Source organism: Neophocaena asiaeorientalis, unplaced genomic scaffold (genome assembly GCF_003031525.2).
Source record: "Neophocaena asiaeorientalis asiaeorientalis breed wild unplaced genomic scaffold, Neophocaena_asiaeorientalis_V1.1 scaffold15, whole genome shotgun sequence".
NCBI lineage: Eukaryota > Metazoa > Chordata > Mammalia > Artiodactyla > Phocoenidae > Neophocaena > Neophocaena asiaeorientalis.
The window spans coordinates 7,084,676-7,109,054 of NW_020185328.1; the positions used below are offsets into that span (position 1 = coordinate 7,084,676).

The following is a 24,379-nucleotide window of genomic DNA, read 5'->3' on the forward strand; positions in this document are numbered from 1 at the left end:
TTCCCAAGCAAAAATATATTTTTATTGCATATTTCAGTCAACAAATGCCTACATTTGTGCATTGCAACGTTAGTAAACTGGACTGAGACTTGACTGGTAAATATTGTAGATTTGATTTTCTCAGTGTATTTTTGACAAATATGACTGAGTTTTTAGTTTCTTGTTTTAATTGGATCTGTTAGAAAACAAGATAGTTTGCCCCATTATTATTGCTTTCCTAGAGGCAATTTTACAGCTATGATTATAAATAAACTTCTATTATAAAGTCTTATTTCCCAAAAGACAGGAAAGTAATCATCATTGGTTCTCCCTTGTGTGAGTTTCATAGTTTCCGGCAATATGTAAACCTTAAGAGTTCATGTTCCCTGTTTAGACTTTTTAAGGCTTATCTTGACTTATAAAACTTTTCTTTTGTTATTCTACAAATTTTTCTTCAAGAATATTTATAGTGTAGAAGATGTAAAAATTGACTAGGGAAGAACAAATCAAGTCAGTAAATGCTTACTGAGCATTTACACACAAGAACGTAGTCTAGTTGTGGTAGAAATGGACAGAAGTGTAAAATATAGCTTTAAATGCCATCTAGGAGCTTGCAATCTGGTAAAGAAATAAAAAAGTAGAATATAATAATATGTATTCATTCTTTCTTTCACTCAGTTATTCAACGAATATCTACTGAGGAACTAATAGGTTCCAATATCTGTATTTTGGCACTGGTAATTTAATGATGAGTAAAACTTTGACTCACAGAGCTTACAGTCTAGTGGAAAACATAGGCAATCAAAGAATCACACAGACAAACAGAATTGCCACTGTAATAAGAGCTATGAATGTCACCATGGTCCTATGCCTTAAAGAGGGTAATTTAGTCTCCCTTCTTCTGCCCTTTCCCCTCAGCCTATTCTGACAAGGCAGCCTGAGTGAGCCTTTCAAAATGTATTTCATTTAGAATTTGGAAAAGTAACTTCCACCTTTTTATTATTTGTTGTTTCTCAACTTTAAGTTCCTCAGACATACCAGGCATGCTCCTGCCTCAGGGCCTTTGTATTGCTCTTCTCACTGTCTAGATTGCTCTTTTTTACTAACTGAATATTTTACTCCCTTATCTTCTTAAGATCCTGGTTCAAATGGAAGTTTCTCAATAAGGTTTTCCCAGATCATCATTTTTAAATTAAATGTCAGATCTCTGGCACTCTCTAATCTCTTTCCTCTTTTATTTCTCTCCAGCACTGATCACTATATAACAACCTATTATTTATTTACTCTGCTTTACCGTCTGTCTCCTGTGCTAAAATATAAGCTCAATAAAGACATAACCTTTGTTGTTGTTTTTTTCTCTCTGTTGTCCTCAGACACACAATTAGCATTTTTAAAATGAATATGTCCATAGTTATTGAGGTTAGGAGTGAATCTCTGAGTAACTGTTAATTTGGCTTATAACTCAAGGACCTAAGTAAATGTTAAGCAAGTAAAGAGAAGAAGAAATAATACTGATAGTAGCAGTAGTAACAATAACAATTACCTTTAGTGCTAGCTAAGTACTAAGTGTTTTACATATATTAACTCTTAATCCTTTAAACAGCCCTTCAGAATAGGTAGAATTATTATCTCCACTTTATGGATGAGAAGTTGAGACACAGAGAGAGCTTTCCAGGAAGAGGAAATCGTATGTGTAAGAACTTTCTGACTATAGGAAATATATCGAGGAAACAGTAAAAGTGTGTGTGTGGATGGAGCTGATAGAGTTGGGGTATGTGGTGGAAAAGGAAGAACATGGAGAAAAAGGCTGGGGGCTAGGTGACCAATGGATTTGTTTGTAGAGTGACTCATACTCCTGATTCCTCAGGAAAGTTCCTGTTCATACCTGTTGGCCTGGTGTGATTAAGTGAACCCCCTTTTACTCTCAAAATCTCCCTGAGTTGGATGATAAACTGAGTTAAGGAGTTCTCTCTCCTTCCTAAGAGTAATAAGAAGCCATTAAGAAGTGGTAACGTGATCAGATTTCCATTCTGATAAAACAACTCTAGTTACAATGTTTAAAATCAACTGAATTTGAAGAACTTATGCAGGCAGGTATATTTGGAGGCAATAATCTATAATGATTGCCTGGGTATGGGTGGCATTAGTAGAGATGGAGAGACAAACACAGATTTGCAAAATATTTAGAGGGTAAAAATCAAACTGATTTGGTGATGGGTTACCTATGAGCGGGATGTAGAAGTTGGTGTCAACAAAAACTCCTGGGTTTCTGGTGTTAGCAACTGAATAAAGGATTTCTACTTCATTGTGATGGGGAACAATGGAAGAATATCATGTGTGTGTATCTGTGTGTAAAATGGAAGGTGGAGGGTTGAGGATCCATAAATGTGAAGATTTTAAATGTCAGTTACATGATAAATGATCAAATAAGATGTCTAGTCAGTAAGTAGGATTTCATTGTTTGGATATGCCAAAGTGTTTATCCACCTGTTGCTGGACATTTGAGTTCTTTCCAATTTTTAGGGATTACAAGTAAAGCTGCAATGAAGATTTCTGTACAGGTCTTTGTATGGACATGTGCTTTTATTTATCTTGGGCAAATATTAAGAGTAGAATGGCTAGATCATTTGGTAGGTTTATATATAACTTTTTAAGAAATTGACAGACTGTTTCCAAAGTGATTGTACTTTGACAAACTGTTGTACTATTTCACATTCCTACCAGAGGTGCATAAGGGTTTCAATTATTCCATATCCTCAGCAGCAACACTTGGTATATTCAATCTTTTAAATTTTAACCATTCTAATAGGGAATGAGTGGTATCTCATTGTGCTTTTAATTTATATTTCCCTAATGTCCAATGAGTTAAGCATATTTTTATGTGCTTATCTGCCCTTTGTATATCTTCTTTGGTGGACTGTCTGTTCAAGTATCTTGCCCATAATATTATTTGGTTGAAAAAGACTTGATTTCCTCATTGTGTTAAAAAGATATTTTCACTAGATATAGGATTCTAAGTTACTTTTTTTTTTTCAATTTTGGTGTTTTAAACCTATTACTGTACTGTATTCTTACTTGCATTATCTCTGACAAAAAATCTTCTGTCCTTTTTATTTCTGTCCCTCAATGTGTGTTTTTCTCTGGCGCCTTCTAAGATTTTCTCTTTATCACTGGTTTTGAGCAATTCAATTATGATTTGTCTTAGTATAGTTTTCTTCTTCTTTCTTATGTTCAGGGTTTATTAAATTTCTTGCATCTGTGAGTTTATAGTTTTCATTAACTTTGGAAATTTTTCTGCCATTATTCCTTTAAATACTTTTTTCTGTCTCCTCTTCAATTACATGAACATTTGTCTGTTGGATGTTGTCCAAATCCTCAATGATGTTCTTTTCATTTTTTCAAAATTCTCTTTTCTCTCCGTATTTCATTTAATAGAGTTTCCATTGCTGTATCTTCAAGTTTATTAACTTTTTCTTCTATAATGTTTAATATACTACTAATCCCATCTAGTGCATTTTTATCTCCCATATTATAGCTTTCATCTCTCAAAATTTGGTTTTGGTCATTTTTATATCTTTAGTGCATCTACTTTCTAAACATATAGAATACAGTATTTTTTTTTTTTTAACATCTTTATTGGGGTATAATTGCTTTACAATGGTGTGAGAATACAGTATTAATAACTTTTATTGTCCTTGTTTGAAAACTCTAACATCTGGATCAATTTGGGGTCAGTTTTGATTGATTACTCTTTCTCTTCATTATAAGTCATATTTTCCTGCCTTTTTCATTCCTATTGATTTCTGATTGGATTCCAGATATTATAAAATTTATTTTGTTAGGTGCTAGATATTTTGGATTCCTATAAATAGTCTTAAGACAACCCCTCCATCTCTACTGGGATGCAGTTAACTTACTTAGAAACAATTTGCTCCTTTTAGGTATAGCTTTTAAGATTTGTTTGGTGGGAATGGAGCAGTGCTCAGGGCAAGGCTAATAACAAACTACTGAGCACTGAGGGAAGTCTGTTGTGAGTATTTTACCCAATGCCCCATGAATCATGAGCTTTTCCAGTCTGGGTGATGAGAATAGGCATTATCCCTGGCCTTGTGTGAGCACTGGGCAAAATTATCACTAATCTCTGTTGGTTCTTTTCCCAGTCAGCTATAGTTGCTTCACAAGCACACACTAATCAATGCTCAGCTTTACCCTCTAAGGATACCTTCTGCAGATCTTTGTATTTCTCTCTTTATGCAATTTTCTTGTGTCTAGTACTCTGCCTTATGAATTTTAGCTACCTTGGCTTCTCCAGACTAGTCCTTGTTACTCCATAATGGATGCATCTAAGAAGCTTTTTTTTAATGCAGATTTTTAGTATCTAGCAATTCTGATTCAGTAATTCCAGGGAGGGTATCTATAATTATCTATAATAAATTCTTCTTATAAAGCCTCAATGTCTTTCTAAAGCTATTGGGATATTTAATCACTTGTCTCAGTGATGACATCAATGAACCTAGAGGTCTAAAAAGATTTCATGAGGCAAGTAGAATTTGAAGTAGGTTTTAAGAAATAGTAGAATTTGGCAAACATATATTCTGTGCTAGGTACTGTTGGATGATCAAATATGTTTGAGGGATAAATGAATTGATTGATCTTCGTTTTTTCACTTAGCAAACTTTTACTTCAATTTCCAGGTACATTCCCCCTCTACAGATTTATCTCTTTCCCAGACCAAATTTAGAACTTATACCTCCTTTCTTTTGTTATGATAGCCCATATATTATCTCCATCAAATCCATCTTTATATCATAGTCATTTTGTTTTGTTTCTTCTACTAGCCTGTACATTGCTTTTGAACAATTAATTTATCTTTGATCCCCAGAACCTAGCACACTGCTTAGAAAACTTAGGTGCTCAAAAATATTTGTTGATTTGCACTGCTGTTCCCCTTTTAATATTCAGAAGCGGGCAGTAGGAACTATTTTAATGTAGAAGTCAGTTATGACCTGGATATTTTTAGTAATGAATTGACAGGCACAATAGTATATTAGCTAACTTTTGCTGCATAAAAAATTATCCCAAAACTTTGTGACTTAAGGCAACAAACATTTGTTATTTTGCCATTTTTGTAGCTCAGGAACCTCAGGGTACCTTATCTGGGTCCCCTCACTTAGAGTCTCTCACAAGGTTTCGGGGGGGGCTGTAGTCATCTCAAGGACTAAATGGAGAGAATCCACTTTTGTGTTCACTCTTGTAGCTGTTGGCAGGCTTCATCCTCCCGGGCTGTTATCCAGAGACATCAGTGCTTTGCCATGTGATCCTATTCATAGGAAAGCTCATAATAAGACATCTGGTTTCTATCAGACAGAGTAATGGAGAGATCAAAAGAGGGCAAGTTAGATGAAGTCACAGTCTTTTTGTAACCTAATCTCGGAAGTGACATTCCATAACTTTTGCCATGCTCTATTCATGAGAAATGTCAAGCCCACACTCAAGGGTACTGTTTAGCCTCATAGATAAAATACCACTTATGTTTTCTCAAAAACAATAACAAATATATACATAGATGGATTTATAGAGGGATTATGTGTTATGTCTGGAAGATAAGGGCTCTATTAACCCAAGAAACTTGGCATGATTCTATACTCACGTTATTTGGCCCTGTCTTTTCTTAGAATCAAAGGGGACTAGCAGGTAGATACAGTGGCAATTCTATTCTCCAAAAACTAGCAACTCTCTTTTGTTTAAAAATGATTTCCAGTATGCACTCTCTGGATGTCTAGCATTCCAGCGGTACCTCAGAGGTTATTCAAGGAGAAAGGAAGGAGTGCTAAGCTCATGCCCCTTACATTCAGGTGCCACCCAACCCAATTCTATCATAGTACCTCTGCTGAGTACTTATGCTGAGTTCATTAAGTAAAAGTTTGAAAAATTGTTTAAAATGTTTGAGAAACTGGGATTCTAGAGCAATGTTTTTTGGCTATAGCAGTATAATATGGCATAGTCATTAGGTATGTGGGCTCTGGAACCAGACTGCCTAGGTTTCTTTGTATCCAGGTTCTGTCATTTGCTACACATGTGAAGGGATTGAGAAGTCTGGACTTGATACCACCCACAGTTATTTCTTGGCCCTTTCTGTGTCTGAAGCCAAAACTACTTGGGCAGATTTCATATTGTGCTTCTTTTCATTTTCATTGTAGGCTTCAATTTTTAGTCACTCTGTATTTATCTTAGTTTAACATGACCCATGGAATGGTTAATACATTTACCACCATTATTCCTCCTGTTTTCTGTCCTGATAACAGGTCTCTGACTGAACGATGTGTGTTCTTTTAATAAACTTCCTATCTAGAAAGAAAATTATCTATAATTGATTTCTATACCTGTCAATGCATACTGTTTCATAATCAGTTAAAATATTTTTACAACTGTGGATTTACCAATATCATTGTGTCACTTATTCTAAGTTATTGCAGACCAACATTTTCAATTATGTTGTTAAATAAAGAGCCTGTAGGATGTAATTGATTACCTACATCTGCTGTTCTAAAACAAATTAAGGTAAGTATCCTGCAGTTCAACAAATAGTGAATTTTCTGGCTTAATTAATGAGGAAGCTCAAAAAGGGAATCACTAAATATTCCATATACTGTGCCCATAACTGTTAACTCATTAACTGTTAGCTCATTAACTGTTGATGCTGTCTCTTTTGCTTTTAAATTCTAGCTGCTGGAAATTAATTGATCATTGAAATAATTTTTAGAAGGATTCTTATTACTCATTTTTATCTAAGAGCCAAAATCTTTATGTGTTCCTTCTTATGTTCTATTAGTTTACTGCAACTCACCTTCAAAGTGTAATGTAGAAGTTGATTTTTCAAGTAGAGGCAAATTACATGTTTTCAATAGGTGATTTGGGCTGGAGAACAAAAGTCATGAGAAAACTCTTTGTCATATGGTACTCTTACCTCTCCATGATTATAATGTCCAGGGTGTGTGCAGTGTGGGGAGGAACATCACTGAGAGGGAGCCTAACTTGTACTACAGTTTTCAAGTCTCTACAATTGCAATATAGTGAAAAATGTTGGACCTTTGGCAAGTTATAAAAATAAACCTCATAAGAAAAAAATTGTGGCTTTTGAAATGCATAGAACATGATGTATTCATAACACAGTGAACATTGAAAGCCTGTTTTCTCAGCCAGGGATTTTAAAATAAGACCCTCACATAAGGAAATGTTGCAAAAAAAGTATATCTATAAGGAAGAAAATAGCACAGCAAGATGATGATTAGCTGAAAGGCTCAGATAAATTTGCCCCTCTTTTCTTAAAAGTTTCTCTTCCATGGGCTTCCTTAACAGGCATTCCTTTGTTCGCCTTCCTTCCCACTTTTTAGCCATAAATATCCCACAAATATGTCCTCTTACCTTCTGGAAGTGGTGTTATCTCCTAGCTTTAATTATTACTTTTCTAAAATGGTACCACTTGTATCTTCAGCCTTGGCCTCATGGCTTCTCATAACTCTTCATCCACCAGCTTTTCTATTTATGTTATCATCATTTCCTGAGAAGTGATGGATTTATATAATCAATGGAATTATTTTATTATATGTATATAAGTTGATATATCTTTAAGCTGTATTTCTACAGCTTAAGAATATGGAGCTTCCCTTTAATTTCTTTGATAATATTATCTTGTGGAATCATTTTCTGAGTAATTTTCAAACCAAATTTAATTTTAACCTGAGATAATAAGAGGAAGATCACATGAGAACCTCATTTCTGTGACAGCCTGAAGAAACTATTTTCCAATAAGTTTTTGTACTCAAATATTTAATTAGAGCTATGTCAGGTTAAAAAAAAAAGTCATTACAAAAATAGTGTTTCAAGTGAAAACCTCTATATGATAGAGTTCTCACTGAACAGTTGTAATGGGTGTCAAGAAGTCAGTATATATACATAAAAATAAAAAATTCTACAGAAAATAGAGCATAAAGTCAAAAGAAGTGCTTATTAAATTAAAGCAATGCTACCATCTAAAATGCTAAGTAATGTAAGCCTTGAATCCAAATGGATAAGCAATTATTGGTATTTTTAACTGGTACAGCTTTTGGTAGTTGTTTGAAAACTCTAGTTTTGTTCACATCTTGATTGAGGCATTGACCCCAATTGAAACAGCTGTGGTGTTGGAAAAGATCACAATGAACTGCTAAGGGAAATTGGAAAAACTAGTTATGACAAGTGATTAATCGGAGAGATAGAAACTATAGGTCACTTACTTCACTCTGTACTCCAATAAAGATCTATAAAAATAAAATAATAAATAAATAAATAAAATACCTAGACAGAAAAAAATATATATATAGGTAATGTTCCTACTTCCTAAATTCATGAATTAGGCACAATTTTATCCTCATGCTCATCTTCCCATATAGGCTTCCTCTTTTACAGTCATCATTTACTGATAACTTCCATCATCTCTCCCCATCCCCAGTATGCTGAGTCATGTGATTCTACCATCTTAATGCCTCTAACACCCATTCTCCATCTCTAGGCCACTACTTCTACCTCAGATCATTTTTATCCTTATCTCTTTCTTTTCAACTTACTGCAAGACCCTGCTAACTGACCACTCTAGTTTTGCTCCTTCTTCAATCCATTTGCTAGACTTTTACCAGAAGGATATTTTGAAGATGTAAATCAGAATATATTTTGCTCCTACTTGAAGTCTCTTGGTGAAACCCCATACGGAAAAAATTTAAGAAAAATCCTAAACTTCTTGTCCTTGTATATATAACTCTTCAAGATCCCTAACATACAACTTCTACTTAGAATAAGTTTTAACTTTATTTATTTTTCAGTCATCTGCAAACAATTACAAAGTCAGGATCATTCTTTCTTTTTTTTTTTTTTTGTGGTACGCGGGCTTCTCACTGCTGTGGCCTCTTGCGCTGCAAAGCACAGGCTCCGGACACGCAGCCTCAGCGGCCATGGCTCACAGGCCCAGCCACTCCGCGGCATGTGGGATCCTCCTGACCCGGGGCACGAACCCGTGTCACCTGCATCGGCAGGCGGACTCCCAACCACCGCGCCACCAGAGAAGCCCAGGATCATTCTTATTGATATACTGGCTATATAGGTATCCTTGAAAATCCTTGAAGAGCAATATCAACCAAGAGCTATATCCTGTACAGAACTATCTGAGATGGCAAGGAATTGCTAGCTGGCTCCAAATAAAAGCACATATAAGAAGAAAAATAGTGGACTTCCCTGGTGGTTCAGTGGTTAAGAATCCACCTGCCAATTCAAGGAACATGGGTTTGAGCCCTGGTCTGAGAAGACCCCACATGCCGTGGAGCAACTAAGCCCACATGCCATAACTACTGAGCCTGCGCTCTAGAGCCCGCAAGCCACAGCTACTGAGTTCATGTGCCCCAACTACTGAAGCCCATGTGCCTAGAGCCCGTGCTCTGCAACAAGAGAAGCAACCACAATGAGAAGACCACGCACTGCAACGAAGAGTAGCCCCTGCTTGCTGCAACTAGAGAAAGCCCACGTACAGCAATGGAGACCCAACACAGCCAAAAATTAATTAATTAATATTTTTTTTAATTAGAAAAATACAGTATGGGGTAGTATGGTACTTTGGACTCCTATAGGTTTGAGTTTAAACTTTGGTGCTTTTCCTTAAAACTATGTAATTCTTAACCTTATTTTTCCTATTTTTAAAATGGGGCTGTTAGTAACAATTCCATGAGATTGTTGTGAGCATTAAATGAGATATTCTCATTTAGCTCATAGATATTCTCAAAGCACACATTCTAATGCTTCATTCACATTAACAAAAATCAAAGGACAAGTGATAAAGATGAGATCAATGCAGGGGACAGTATAAACCCAGAGTAAAAGTAATTGGGAAATAGAGGGGAAATATATAACCAGACTATGAGTTGCCAAATAAGGTAGACCCTGTATTGGAGGAAGTCTGGGAAAAACACATGCAGCTGGAGAGAGAGAGAGAGAGAGAGAGAGAGAGAGAGTGTGTGTGTGTGTGTGTGTGTGTGTATATGTTTGTGTCTGTGTGTGTTGTAGAAATAGTAGCAGTAGTAGTAGTAATGATAGAATCTACTAGAGAATGTATAAGGCAAGATATAACTAATAACTACCACATACTGAATACTTATTCTTAGCTTACCAAGAATATGTCCCAAATTCTTTCCATGTATTAACTTAATTAATACAAGAGAATTAAAGCAGACAAAGGAAATCAGGAGAAAACATAAGATTTAGTGAGGAAAAAGAAACACTTAAGAAACACTTAAGAGATGAACAGAGAGTCACCTCTATAGAGGAACAATAAGAAGTTGGCAGAGAGGTAGGGACCAAACTCAAAGATCGTTATGTCAATCAATCTAAGGGAGGATCAGATCTTAAGGGGAAGACAAATAGTAACAAATGCTGGAGAAGTATTAAAATAAGAAAAAGAGCCAAGAGTGTCCATTGGAATTGACAATTAGTAGGCCTCTGATGTCATGTTCTAGAGAAGTGAGGTCTGAAGTTAGATTGTAGGTGGGCTGAGGATTGAATAGGAGGTGAGGATATGTGAACGAAAGGTGTAGACTACTCTCAAAAGAAATTGAAAATTTTAGGAGAGAAGGCAATGGTTCTATGGGACACAATTGGAACTGGTTATTGAAAGTTAGAACTGGAAATAATTGAAAATTTTCAAATCTAAATCCACTTGTGTGTTAATATCTTTGGGATCATTTTGAATTCCTGAGACATAAACTTTAGAAAACATTTTCCTCTAAAGCTTTGATAATACAGATTTTCTACTAAATGGAAATGGATATTAACCCAGAATAGCTTCACGGTTCTGCTCTCTATAAGTCTCAGTAATAAAGGTTAGATAAAGATATACAGAAGAGAAAACTGTAGCTTTAAACAAACTATAAATCCTAAGGAAAACATCAGTGTAAGTTTGAATTTGAGGAAAACTCCAAAGAAGTCATAGGAAATGAGATATCACTTAAAGCCCAGAAAAATTTAATTTCAAAGTGTAGATATTTATAGAAGGTCTACTTGGTAGTATAAGACACTATATTTAATTTTGGCAATTTCAGATCTGATTGATTGCCATTTTATCCCATGTAGAATTTACCTTATTCTACTTTCTCTTCCATGAGACATTTAGTCCCTATTGATACAGTCGTTTTTTTCTTCTTCATCGCTGTCATTGATTTTCATAAGATGAAGTTCAGAGGGAGAGCCAAATGGGACCAACTCAATAAGTTAAAGTCCTACTGTAGGAGAAACATTCAGCAAACAAGAACAATGAGGACCTTTGTTCTTGTAGGCATTACTTTTTAAATCTCTGGAATTTTAAATCATGAGGTCTGGCTATTTTAGTTAGAAGGATTAAACTCCAGTACCTCAGGTGAAAAATCTTTTTAACCTGGAGTCAAACCTTCTTGTACTTCATTGAGACAAGCTTAGAACATGAAAAAATAGTTTTAAAAAATTGATATTGTTGTAATAATCGTTTCCCACAGTGATAATTAATGAAAAGATTAAGTTGTGAGGATAAGTAGTATAATTATTTAGAGAAAGAAATGCTAAATACAGTAAAGGATTTGTGGAAGTTTCTCAGAGAACCTGGGAACTGAGCTTGGCCTTGAGACTGGGTATGTTATAGACAGAGAAAGAGAACAGAGGTTTTCTAGGATGAAAGAGCAGAATGTTTGAATAAGTGTTTAAATTACAACCTGGAAATTGTAGAGACTCTACTTGGATCTTTTGAGGAGTCAACTGGCAAATAAAAATATCTTTAAAGGGTAATGTATACAGTAATTCCCTTCTATCAAAACAAAGGGTTCTGATCCATTTTTTTGTGCTCAAAAAATGACCACTTAATGATAGGCATTTTTGGTGCTTATTTCTTCCATCAGTAAAGGATACCAAGTTACTAGCCCAAGTTATTAGCCCCTTGGTTCTTTAATAATAATAATACTGATATATATGTCAGTTATACAAATCTAAGTATGATAAAATTCATTTCTATAAAGAGTTTAAAGATTATTAAGATATCCTTTCTGTGATAAGACTTGTTTCAAGTATACAATTTCACCAGTAGTTTTGTTATTGTTTTGGGGGAAAGAAATCAAAACTATGTATTTTCTCAAAAATTTTTAATACAACAGAATTTTATGCCCTGCAAAATCTTAATGAGACAATGTATGTAAAACTCCAGTCACAGTTCCTGGCATGGAGCAGGCACTTGGGATTTGCTAAAGGTTAATTCAAAATAAATGATCAATAAATGTTCGTTGAATTGAATTGTTTAAAATTTCTATCATATAATTGGGTCCTAATTGTTAATGTTTAACTTCCCTTCTGACTGATGGTAGATATATATTCCTTTTTTTTTTTTAACTAGAAATACAGTCCAATTCAACCATTATTTGGATGCCTATTCTATGCTTAGCATAGTGGTGAATAAAAGAGATTCAGTTTGGGACTTCATGGGACTTCATGTAGTGGAAAACAGGTGAAGTTGACCTACCAGCTCTTTCAGGTTCTGGAGTAGGGGAAGCATGGTTAAAATGATTTGATAGGGCTTCCCTGATGGTGCAGTGGTTGAGAGTCCGCCTGCCGATGCAGGGGACACGGGTTCGTGCCCCGGCCCGGGAAGATCCCACATGCCGTGGAGCGGCTGGGCCTGTGAGCCATGGCCACTGAGCCTGCGCGTCCGGAGCCTGTGCTCCGCAACGGGAGAGGCCACAACAGTGAGAGGCCCGCGTATTGCCAAAAAAAAAAAAAAAAAAATGATTTGATAGATATATGTTCCAGCCTAAACAATATGAGTGCATTTGTCTTAACCACATGGCAGGCATATTTGTATATCACAATACATTATAGCCCCATAAGATTGCTAGGAGATACACTCCCTATCATGACTCGAAATATAAGAATCAATAAATGCATTCAACTTATATAAATAACCTGTGAAATTATTCAGATAATTCCAGTGTACATTGCTCTCAATAGTTAAATATTTCCTTGAATTTTAAAACAAACTAAATAAAGCCTATAGTTCAATAACGACTCTGTGTGGTTTCATTAAAACTTACATTTTGAAAGTTTCTTAGAAGGCCAACACTTCATAATTAATGACTGTTCAGCAAAAGGTTGACCTTCTGAATGACTGGATAAGTGCAAACTTAGGAGGAAAAAAAAATTGCTTTGGACTATTTATTCAAGCCTAAAAGCCATTATCTTTTAGAATGAAAGTAAGTTCTAGAACTATGCCTAAGAAATTGGCTGTCTATTTTAACATTTGAGAATCCTTTTTACAATAAAAATTCATGCTGTCTACTTTCTTTTATGCTATATATAAAATAAGAGAATTTGTAAAAAGCTTCATTTACCTTGATCGTTTGTGACCTCCTTTAATGGTCCCCAAGATTGAACTCACAGGCATGTGAAGTCTAAGATACCAGACATTAGATATAAACGGCTCCAGCATTCTTTCCAAGCTGAATCTACAAAGCTTCTACTTTCTACTCTACTTTCTACTCAGGAAGCTTCCTCTTATCTGAGATTGAATCAGTTAGTTCATTTACTTAAAGGTTAGTGTTAATGAGGTCAAGGTCACAGGAAGGGCCTGATGGAAAGAAACTTCGAAGTCAAACAGGCCTAAATTTGAATTCCAGTTCTGCTTCTTACTAGTTGTATGACCTCAGATAGGTTACAAAGCCTCCCTGAGGCTCAGTTTCTTCACCTTTAAAATGGGAGAGTAGAACATATCTTTCTATGTTTTGGAGTGAAACAGAGGCACTCCAGTTACCCTTTATGCACTTAGTTCAGGGTCTGATACATAATGTGCCCTTAATAAGTGTTAATTGTAATTTTAATTTTTTTATTAGAAAAACAACTCACTGTACACATTGTGTATTCTGTTGATCATTAGTCAGCAATATCCAAATTTAGCAAAAAGCATTGTTCTTGGAATGTATAGAAGCCTATACACCTGCTTATTATATTTTTGGACCCACCAGAAATTTCAGCTGTTCCAACAAGAATTCCTTTTCTCTTTGTATGACAATTATAATCAGTTCTAATGCTACCCCACTGATTGAATAAACTGTAAGAATAATCATGTAAAATAACATCATTTCAGTTCATATATGCTCAATAAATGGTGTATTGACACATGAACAAATGGATGATTGAATGAATGAACTATTTAATACTCTGGAGCACTTGGAAACAAAGCTTGAGGTGAGAGACTAGAGATTCACTTCCCTGCTAACACTGACTTGCTCCATGACTTTGAGAAATTTCCTAATTCCTTTGATTCTTGATTTCTTCCTCTTTAAAACATACTGGTTTGTTATGTAATGTCCATGACCCCTCACCACTTCTCAAGGGCTCTGATTCAAACAGGCAAGGAAACTTAGGAGGCAGTTTGTTTCTAGGAACAGAAGAGGTGTGGGAGCATATGTTCCTTGAGCTCTTGGATCTCATCTTCATGTTCTCTCTTCTAAGTCTAACAGACTTTTGAAAATTTCCCCAAATGTGTATTATTTTACCAACTGAAGAATAGAGAGTGCATTAAGAAAATTCACAGTGAAAATGAACACATCTGGAGGAAATGATTTCAATCAGTTTTCTAGAGAAAAGAGTCTTGGAGATGAGCCTTTAGTAGAAGAAATCTAAAGGGTGAGCAGATTTGTTGGCAATCTGTGCCTTTCATTGGCCAATAGCTCCTTCTAGTTTTTTTCACTCATTCATTCGTTTATTCATTCATTCATTCAACAAATTCGTGTTGAATGATTACTATTTGCATGGCAACATGCTAGTGTAGGATTATAACGATGAATTTGATATATACTTTGTCCTTAAAGAATTTGCTCTTTAATAAGGATAAGGCATGTATATAAATTTTTAAATGTTCTAAATGACATGAAAAAAATTTAAATGAGATTTAAAAGGAAGGAAGACAATTTTAGCAAGTCAGTTGGCAACGAAGGGAGGGAAAGTAAAGAAATCTTGGAGGAGATGGCATTTAGCTTGTGTTTAAACACCTGTAGATTGGACAGAAGAGAACTTTTTTTTTTTTTTTTTGCGGTACGCGGGCTTCTCACTGCTGTGGCCTCTCCCGCCGCGGAGCACAGACAGGCTCCGGACGCGCAGGCCCAGCAGCCATGGCCCACGGGCCCAGCCGCTCCACGGCACGTGGGATCTTCCCGGACTGGGGCACAAACCCGTGTCCCCTGCATCGGCAGGCGGACTCACAACCACTGCGCCACCCGGGAAGCTCCAGAAGAGAACTTTTGACTGAGGAAGTAATGTGAACAAAGACTCTGAGAAGTAGGAAATTGAGTGCAGTTTGTTTGTACAGTTGGGTTTATGAAAGGGAGTAATGGGAAATACATTTAAAAGGATACCATCAGATTGACAGGACCTTGAATGTGATAGTGAGGGGCTTGGTTTTTATTTTCTAGGCCAAAGCTAGCCATTGGAGATTGCAGAGAAGGGAGATGGAAGAAAATTGTGTTTTAAGATGGTGACCCCCGAAGAAGAGTTGTACATTGTAATTGTAAAATGAATTTTGATGGGCAGATACCACCAATGAATCTCCTAACCCAGCTCTCCTTGTCCAGGCTGCTGATGTACTACTGCAACATGGAGCTAACATCAACGTCCAAGATGCAGTTTTTTTCACTCCATTGCACATTGCAGCATACTATGGGCACGAACAGGTAAGTCAGTGGCATTTCTGAAGCCTGGGGCATCACTTAAGTGTTCCAGGGTTTTCTTGAACTGCACTAGGTTCGAAGAAAGGATATTTAAGATATCCTTTGAATTAGTTTTGCCATCTGCTCATCAGTTCCCCCCTTGAAGAGCTTTTGTAGATCCATAGAAACATAGCAGCTACCAAGTTATACATTTTTACTGACTACTTTAGTACACAAGGGAGGCAGTAGAGTATATAGGTAAGTGGGTGGCTATAGAAATCGGCCTGAATTTGAAAAATTACTAGCTTTATGGCCATGTGTAGGTTGTATAATGTCCCTAATCCTCAGTTTCTTGTCTATAAAATGAAAAAAATATTAATAACACCTACCTCATAGGGTTGCTCTTATGATGAAATATTAATTTAAAGTGTTTGGCAAATGCTCAACAAATGTCACTGGGATGATACTAACACTAACAATAAAACAAATCATAAAGCCCATTCCAAAAGTTCTCTGAAAAAAGATAACTTTTAGAAATGGAATTTCCTGTTTTGTAGTAACCTGGCATGTGGTAGGCTAAAAAATGTCTACCAAAATATGTTTACATGTTCACGTTCTAATTTGTGGAACCTGTGAATGTTACCTTAAAAGGGACTTTGCAGATGTGATCAAGTTAAGGATCTTGAAATGGGGAGATTATCCTGGATTATCTGGGTGGACCTGATGTAATCACAAGGGTCCACATAATAGAGAGTAGAAAATCAGAGTTAATAGTAGAAGATGTGACAATGGAAGCAGTACATTAAAGTGATACAAGAAGAGGCCACAAGCTAAGGAATGCAGGCAGGCTGTAGAAGCTGAAAAGTAAGGAAATGAAAGCCTCCAGAAGGAATGCAACCTGCCAACACCTTGATTTTGGACTTCTGACCTCCAGAACTCTAAGAGAATAAAAATGTGGTTTTTTCATCCAATAATTCTGTGGTAATTTGCTACAATGGCAATGGGAAACTAATATATGGAATAACCTAGATAAACTAAAAAACAATCACTAAATGTGCTTTAAATATATGATTTGCTTTAAATATATAGTTATGTATCAGAAACATATTTATAAATTTTGATAATCTGTAATTAAGTAATGATATGTATAGAATGCTTTAAAGTTTACAATGTAGCGTCATTCAACAAATAATTTCATTTGACCTTCGTGACAACCTTATGAACTTAATAAGAGTTACCATGTGAGCAAACTCATACTATGGAACAGGCCTATATGTTAAGGCCTATATGTGGATTTTTTTCTAATTTTGCCCCAACCCTAAAATCAGCTGTTATTTACCCCTTCTAATCAATGATACACATGGAGCTTACTCAGGTCAGGTAGCATGCCAGAGTCATGCAGCTAATAAGTAGAAGAGCTGGAGTATGTATTCAGGTCTGTCTGATCCCAAAACCCATCTTCATTCTGTTGTACCGAAGAGCCTCTTCTTACCCCTCTTCTATCAGTGAGAGAAATCATAAAGTCCAGGCCATTTACTGAAGTAGTGGAGCTAGAATTCAAGGCCTGGTGCTGTAATTCCACAGTCCGTTGATTTTCAACCTTAACATATTGAAAGAAAAATTTTATATGCTCTTTTCAAACACCGTCTTTTAGCTATACTCAAGAAACTCAATAGAACCAAATAAAGCAGAAATACAAATGTAATTAGATAATCAAAACTTAACTGTTCTTTTGACATTCTGTTTTTGCTCTTCCTCATTTTCTCTCTCTAGATCTGGTCTCAGTTATGCAGCAGAATTATACCTTTTTACCTTTGTACAGGTCATGCCATTGCACTGCCTGAGGATCCCAAGTTGAAAATCAAACTTCCTTGCGTCTCTGTGCTGTTCTAGTCTTTGTGCCTTTATTTCTTTGCTGGCTGGCATGTGCCTGGACAGTCTCAGACCTGCAAAATGTGACCTCTAACTAGGGGAGACTGCTCATTTCATTGATAGGCTGCTCAGACTGCACTGGGGTGCCCTGGAGAGCTGAGCACTGAAAACGCTTCTGAAAGTACTGGGTCCAAAACTCAGGTGGCGAAAAAACTTTATACTTTTCTGACTTCAGGCACAGACAGGATATACACAGTGCCTGTTATTTGTAGAGTCATCCTCTTTGGCGATTAACCTCATGACCCAGCAGAAACATAAAGAGCTTCTATGCATGTTGTGTGGAGACCTAAATTTGTTTACTTTCCCTGAATATATAGTCACAGTATTATAAAATTATGCTAAAATGTGGATGGCCCTTTTATGATAAGGGACTCACTTTCTATGTGCAAAGACAGCACATAAGTAATTTATGGAAGCTATTGTCATTTACTAAAATATGCTGACAGGAGAATGGCACATTCAATATATAAATGCGCTTAATGTGCCATGTTCCTTGCCATTTGCTTATTTACTTATTTTAAGTGGAAGAGTATTTTACTAACAGCAATAGTTCCTAGGTATATAATAATAGTGCTTAATAGACAATCGATTTCAAAGATAGTTTAACTCTATCTATTATAAAGTCACATAATCAGAATTTATGGAGCCTGTGTAAGTGGAAATATCTGCTTAGGAGTGCAAGGTTCTTGAGACTAAATGTCTAGTGTTCAGGTTTCTCTTGAATTACGTATTGGTCTGCCCGTTAGCCAAGAAATAGATAAACTACATGTGTTCCACATTGGTGCTACCACTTCTGCTATCATTTATTGATACCAGGCACTTTTCTAAGTGCTTTATGTGTAATAACTTATTTAATTCTCACAACAACTCTATGAGGCATTCCCATTTTAGCAACGAAGAAACTGAATTTTCAAAGGGCCAAATAATTTATTCAAGGTGACATACCTAATAAGCAGAAGCCCAATTTCAGAACCTTTGTTCTTTACCTACTGCATGCAATAGGAAGTTTTCCCACATCCCACCCAGCTAATTTTTCACCTAGAATTTCTATCGAATACATACCATATTCTTGAGAGGCTTCTGCTCAAGATATATTTATTTTCTGCCACAAAATAGTTTTAGAGCTTGAATTCACTTTTATGCTGATGCCACAATGGTCAAGACTTTTGAGGAGTCCTCCCATAACTGTTATTTTAATGGCACAGGTGCATCCTAACTTATCTCTTGGGATCACTATGATGAGTCCTAAAATTCACAGGGGAGGTAATGTCAATTTTAGAGAAATTATTTGGAAGGTTCCTAAGTGAATATATAAATAATTTGAAGGAATCCCATAAATTACCTGAAACAACCCCTGGAAACTCTTGAGTTGTTTCTTACTTCATCTCTCTCTGTCCTCCTGGATGTGAATCTCAGCTAATTTGGGAAGATGCTGGGGGCTAGTGTGGCTATCTCCTGTTTACTCACAAATCAAAAAAGGACCCACAACCCCAGTAGCAAGATTACCATTGGTGACCTATGCATGGAACCACTATGAAAATCAAGAATCAAGTAAGCACTGCTGGCTCTGGCCAGAAGGAGACTTTAGAAAAGATTGTTCAGAGAAGATTATGGGTGACTTGAGAGAAGATTATTTATGTATTGATACAATGAAGACCCAACCCTGAAATTGCTCCAGTTTTAGATTTCTTGCTAGGTGATATAATAATAAATTCCTTATTGTTTAAGCCAGTTGAGTTAGGATTTTCTGTTATTTTCAGGCAAAAATTATCCAAGAGAAAACCTAAATGATATGTCTCCTTCCCTATTGCTAAAGGCATTGCATTACTGTTTTGCATTTGATACTAATTTCAAATGCATGGATCCTTTAGGTAACCCGCCTCCTTTTGAAATTTGGTGCTGATGTAAATGTAAGCGGTGAAGTCGGAGATAGGCCCCTCCACCTAGCATCTGCAAAAGGATTCTTTAATATTGCGAAACTCTTGGTGGAAGAAGGCAACAAAGCAGATGGTAAGATTATGTTTAGAAGAAGAAATTTGCTCTTTTACTTTATGTATGCTTTTTACTTTACTTATTTATTAGAGAATAATCTAAGTTGATTAATCTTGTACTAATTTGTTCCACAAGTCATAATTTATTATTTTTAATATATTAATTAAACCTATATGTTAATCCTTCTTTACATATTTTAGCTCAACTCTTAATGTATTAGGTGCTGCAGTAAAAGTAAGGGGTTTTGGGCTTCCCTGGTGGCGCAGTGGTTGAGAGTCCGCCTGCCGATGCAGGGGACACGGGTTCGTGCCCCGGTCCAGGAAGATCCCACATGCCATGGAGCGGCTGGGTCCGTGAGCCATGGCCGCTGAGCCTGAGTGTCCGGAGCCTGTGCTCCGCAACGGGAGAGGCCACAGCAGTGAGAGGCCCGTGTATCGCAAAAAAAAAAAAAAAAGTAAGGGGTTTTCCTAAATTTTTCCTACTTTTTGTTATTCACTAATCTTTTTTTAATTGAGGTAAATTTTACATATAGCAAAATTCTCAAATCTTAACTGAATATTGACTTAAGTGAATATTTGCTTGTGGATACACCCATGTAAAAGCCACCCAGATCAAGATATAGACATATTTTCATCTGGAAAGTTGAAAATATTTCACCTGGAAAGTTCCTTGTTGCCCACTTCTTAGTAAATAGCTTTCACCACCAAAGATAATCAATATTCTGGCTTCTATTGCTATAGGTTAGCTTTTTTTCTGTTCTTGAAGTTGATATAATTTTGTGACTGCTTTCTTTTGATCAACAAGATGATTTTGACTTTTATCCATGTTGTTGCATGAATCATAATTTGCTCTTTTTTATTACCGAAAATTCTATGAATTTCCCACAATTTAACTGTTTATCCGTTCTCCTTGTAATGGAAGGTTAAATGTTTCTAGTGTTTGACTTTTGTGAATATAGCTGCCAGAAACATTCAATTCTTCTTGTGAATATATGTGTTAATCGCTCTTCGTTGTGTGTGTGTGTGTGTGTGTGTGTGTGTGTGTGTGTGTATTTAGAGAGAGAGAGAATTACTGCATCAAAGGGCATGCACATGGTTAACTTTTTAGGAAATTTCAGACAAGTTTCCAAAGTGTTCACAATATTTTTCACTCCCACAGCTATATATGAGAGTTCCAGTTGCTCCCCACATCTGCCCCAGTATTTGATACTACTGTTATTTTTAATGGAAATAGAGTTAGAATGTGATCAGGTTGGGGAAAAAAAGCTTTAGAATACACAGAAAGATTTTAGATGCATTTAGTAGAATAGAATTTCCTGCAAATTTTTAGTTTTTTAATTACAAAATGAATTTTGGAAAATTGAAAGTATTGAAAAAAAGCTTTCTTTCTCTTTTTTTCCTCTTCCTCACAAACTTAATTTTTTGACACAAATTCACTCAGAGTTACATCTTGTCATTAAATTCTCTCAGGCATATCCAGCATTCTGACCCCCAAGAGACCTAATTAAAAGCCCAGCTGTAAGAACTGCTGGCCTTTGCAGCAGAAATGATGCACATTTCCAAAAGCACAAGGTTGTCAGATCTATAGAACTGCCATTTCCTTGGTCCAAAATTGAGATTGATATTCAGTTAATAAAACTAATCAATGTTTTCATTACTCTAAGGAAAACACAAAGGCTCCCAGAGACAACTGTAGCAAGAGGCTAGGACGATTTCATTTCCATGTTGGAAACAGGGCCATTTTATTTGGTAACGTTTGAGAGACGTAGTTTGTATCATTTTCTGAGCCAGTGTAAAATAACTCAGGAATTTTTTCTATAGCATTATCATAAACAACTTGTGTTGTCAGGATGCAAGGAATGCTGTTGTCTGGACCTTGTTTAAGCAGTCTCTTTGATTCTGTTGGTTTAGGATAGGCAGAGGTACACCAATGTGAATCACCGAACACATAATTGTTTTTGAAACTGCCTCACTCTTCCAAGGGGTCAGGAACCGCTCACATTTTTCCTTTATTATCAAGGCCAACCTCAGCCTTTTATTCCTCTGCACAACTCCAAAGCTCAGTGGTGTCAAAATGAGTGTCATTTATGATCAGCATGTCTCCAGGATCAAAGGACTCTTCTACAAAAGGTATTGAAATGTGTACTGCACCCGGATTCCCGGTACATACCAGCGTCATATGATATAATTTTTAACATTTTCTTTCTGACTCACACAAGCACTACATGCCTCCTACTCAATCATTTAAAAAAAATCAAGTGACATGACTCAGATTTTTAAGTATTTTTACTTCCTTCTAATATACACTTGATATTTAAGTCCCTTTTGCACTTCAACCAATTGCAAAGAATAAATCAGAAAATCTTTTGTGCTGGTGGACACTGCACAAGATTTATTATCGGCTGGTTTACTTATTCCAAAATGTATCTAAGCCTCCAGATGATTTATTTTAGATCTGGACTTTGCCTGTGGTTAATGGACATAAGGGGAAGAATAAATGAATGACCCCAAAAGGAGTGCAGTTTGAAATCTGGTATTTACAGCATGTTTCCGTGGTAACAGAATGTCACAAATGAAAATAAATTCAAGTTGCAAATTAGCCAAAATGTATTTCCGAAAGCACGTTCCGCACGTTTGTGAGGTTGACCTATTCAGTCACATATGTTTTAAGTCTCTAGTCTTCTTCCTTATACCTCGTAGGGCAATTAAAAAGGAGAACTGCAATGCTTATCGAATGAGACTGAAAAGGTCAAAATATTGCTGGACTCCACAGGAGGAAAATAGAGACACAATTCTCACAATTTATCATTTTAATAAGTTAAAAATGGAAAATGTTAAAATCAGAAACTATTAATTTTTTGTCATCTGAATGTTGAATGCTATAGTTCTCTTAACTGGAGAACTGGATACTAGAGAAAGTCACAAAAATTTCTAGGGCATGGTCAGTAAGGAGAAGTAATTTATTTTTAAAAATGTGTCTTGTCAGAACTATCACACAGATTTGTTACTGAAAATTTATTTAAGACACACTTGGGAGTTGCTTTAGAGAGCTGGTGAGAGGTCCTAACATTTCTGGGTTAATATGGAAATGTTTATTTTATCTTTAAGATCAATGAGCAGAAATAAGCAAGAAGTAGCATCCAGCTACCTACCCATTCATCCAATCTTTCTTTCAAAAGACATTACTGAACATTTACTCTCTTCAAAGTAGAGGACTAGTGACCAAATATTTTCTTAATAATGATTTACATGTATTCCTTTGCTTGAAATTTTCCTTTACTTAAATCTCTAAATAAGATGTTAGAGCAAACAGAATATCATTCATACATTCAGTTTTCCTCAGGTAAGAATAATAATATATGCACTTTTTGTTTTTGCAAATTGGTCCAAGACAAAATTAAGGAATCAGAAGGACTGAAGCAGAAATACGGGTATATGTATATATAAACTCTGCATCTGATGCAGATTTCTCCTGGCTTGTCCCTTTGTTTGGTATTTTATATCTTCTTTGATGAGAATAATGTTTAGGCCATTGCAGTAAAGAGTAAAGAGTCTGCTTTGAAGTTTATTGATTCAACTAGAGAAGAATAATGTTGGGTGGGACCAGGTATGGCTAAAGGAAAATTATGAATTAATGGATTATTGTGCTTCATTCTGCTTTACAATGTCCCCTCTGGCCCTCAAGAACTCACATGTGACCTCCTGATGCCCTGGACTCCCTGCTGTCCTCAAGCTTTGACTCATGGTATTGACTTTCCCTGGCTTCCAACAGAATGTGAACAAAGGAAAAGTATCTTAAAAAGGAAGATAATCAAAACAACCGGGAAAATTCTTCTGAAGGAAGTGTGTCCTTCTGAGCCACTCATTAATAAAAAAGATGCAAAGATTTACTTTTCAATAACAGTCTTGGGAGGAGGAGTTCAGGAACTTTGTTAAAGATTTCCCTTTGGCTTAAGGGCTTGCAGGTTGATAAAATGAGAATTATTGTCTACAAATATAGCAGCTATAAGGCCTAAACCAGTGTTCATTAAATGTTAAATGATGATTATATTTGAACTTTTTAAAATTAACTCTTATCTTGCCTTTCTTTTCCTTCCAACCGTTCATCATTAAAAAAGTAATTCGATCAATTCTTTTGGCTCTATGGATAATTTCTTTTATAGATATATATAAGAATGAGAATGAATGGGATTTGTTAAGGGCTGTTATTTTCTATTTTGAATAAAGCACCCTGTACAGATGGACAAAGTAGTAAAATAATAAAACAAGTGGTTGTAGAGCAGTCGATCTGGTTATTTTTGGTTTTAAAAATTGTGCTAAAGCAGATCTATAATTTAGCAGCTTGGTGTTGATTTGTTATTACTTCAGGCCTGTAATTATTGACTATTCAACTAGATTGTAACTTATTTGAGGGTATAGACTCTATGCATTTATAGCTTATTTGCCTAAGCACCACTTAGCAAAATTCTAAGAGGGAAATTAGTAAAAAGGGAGAGTGAAGATTTTTATTAAGTATCTAATTTGTGATAAGCATCATGCTAGACACTTTCTAGAAATGATCTCCTTTAATCCTTTCAGCATCCCTGCTGCACCAATAGTGTTATTATATCCACTGTTATTTATAAGAAATCAATATCTCCAACACCTAGCACAGTGCTTGGTGCATATTGATTATTTAATACTTGTTAAGGAATGACTATGTGTCAGTCAGGTGTTCTTATTTGCAAGTGTTGGAAACTA

The 24,379-nt window shown here is 35.9% G+C and overlaps 1 protein-coding gene across 1 annotated transcript in view; it reads left to right on the forward strand.

The window, feature by feature from the left end:
• Positions 1–24,379, forward strand: part of TNNI3K (TNNI3 interacting kinase) — a 279,546-nt gene that overhangs the window by 62,778 nt on the left and 192,389 nt on the right. Inside the window, exons 6-7 of the mRNA XM_024734607.1 lie at positions 15,642–15,740; positions 19,520–19,658. Of these exons, the coding sequence (XP_024590375.1) occupies positions 15,642–15,740; positions 19,520–19,658 (238 nt within the window). The remainder of the gene's footprint in view (positions 1–15,641; positions 15,741–19,519; positions 19,659–24,379) is intronic.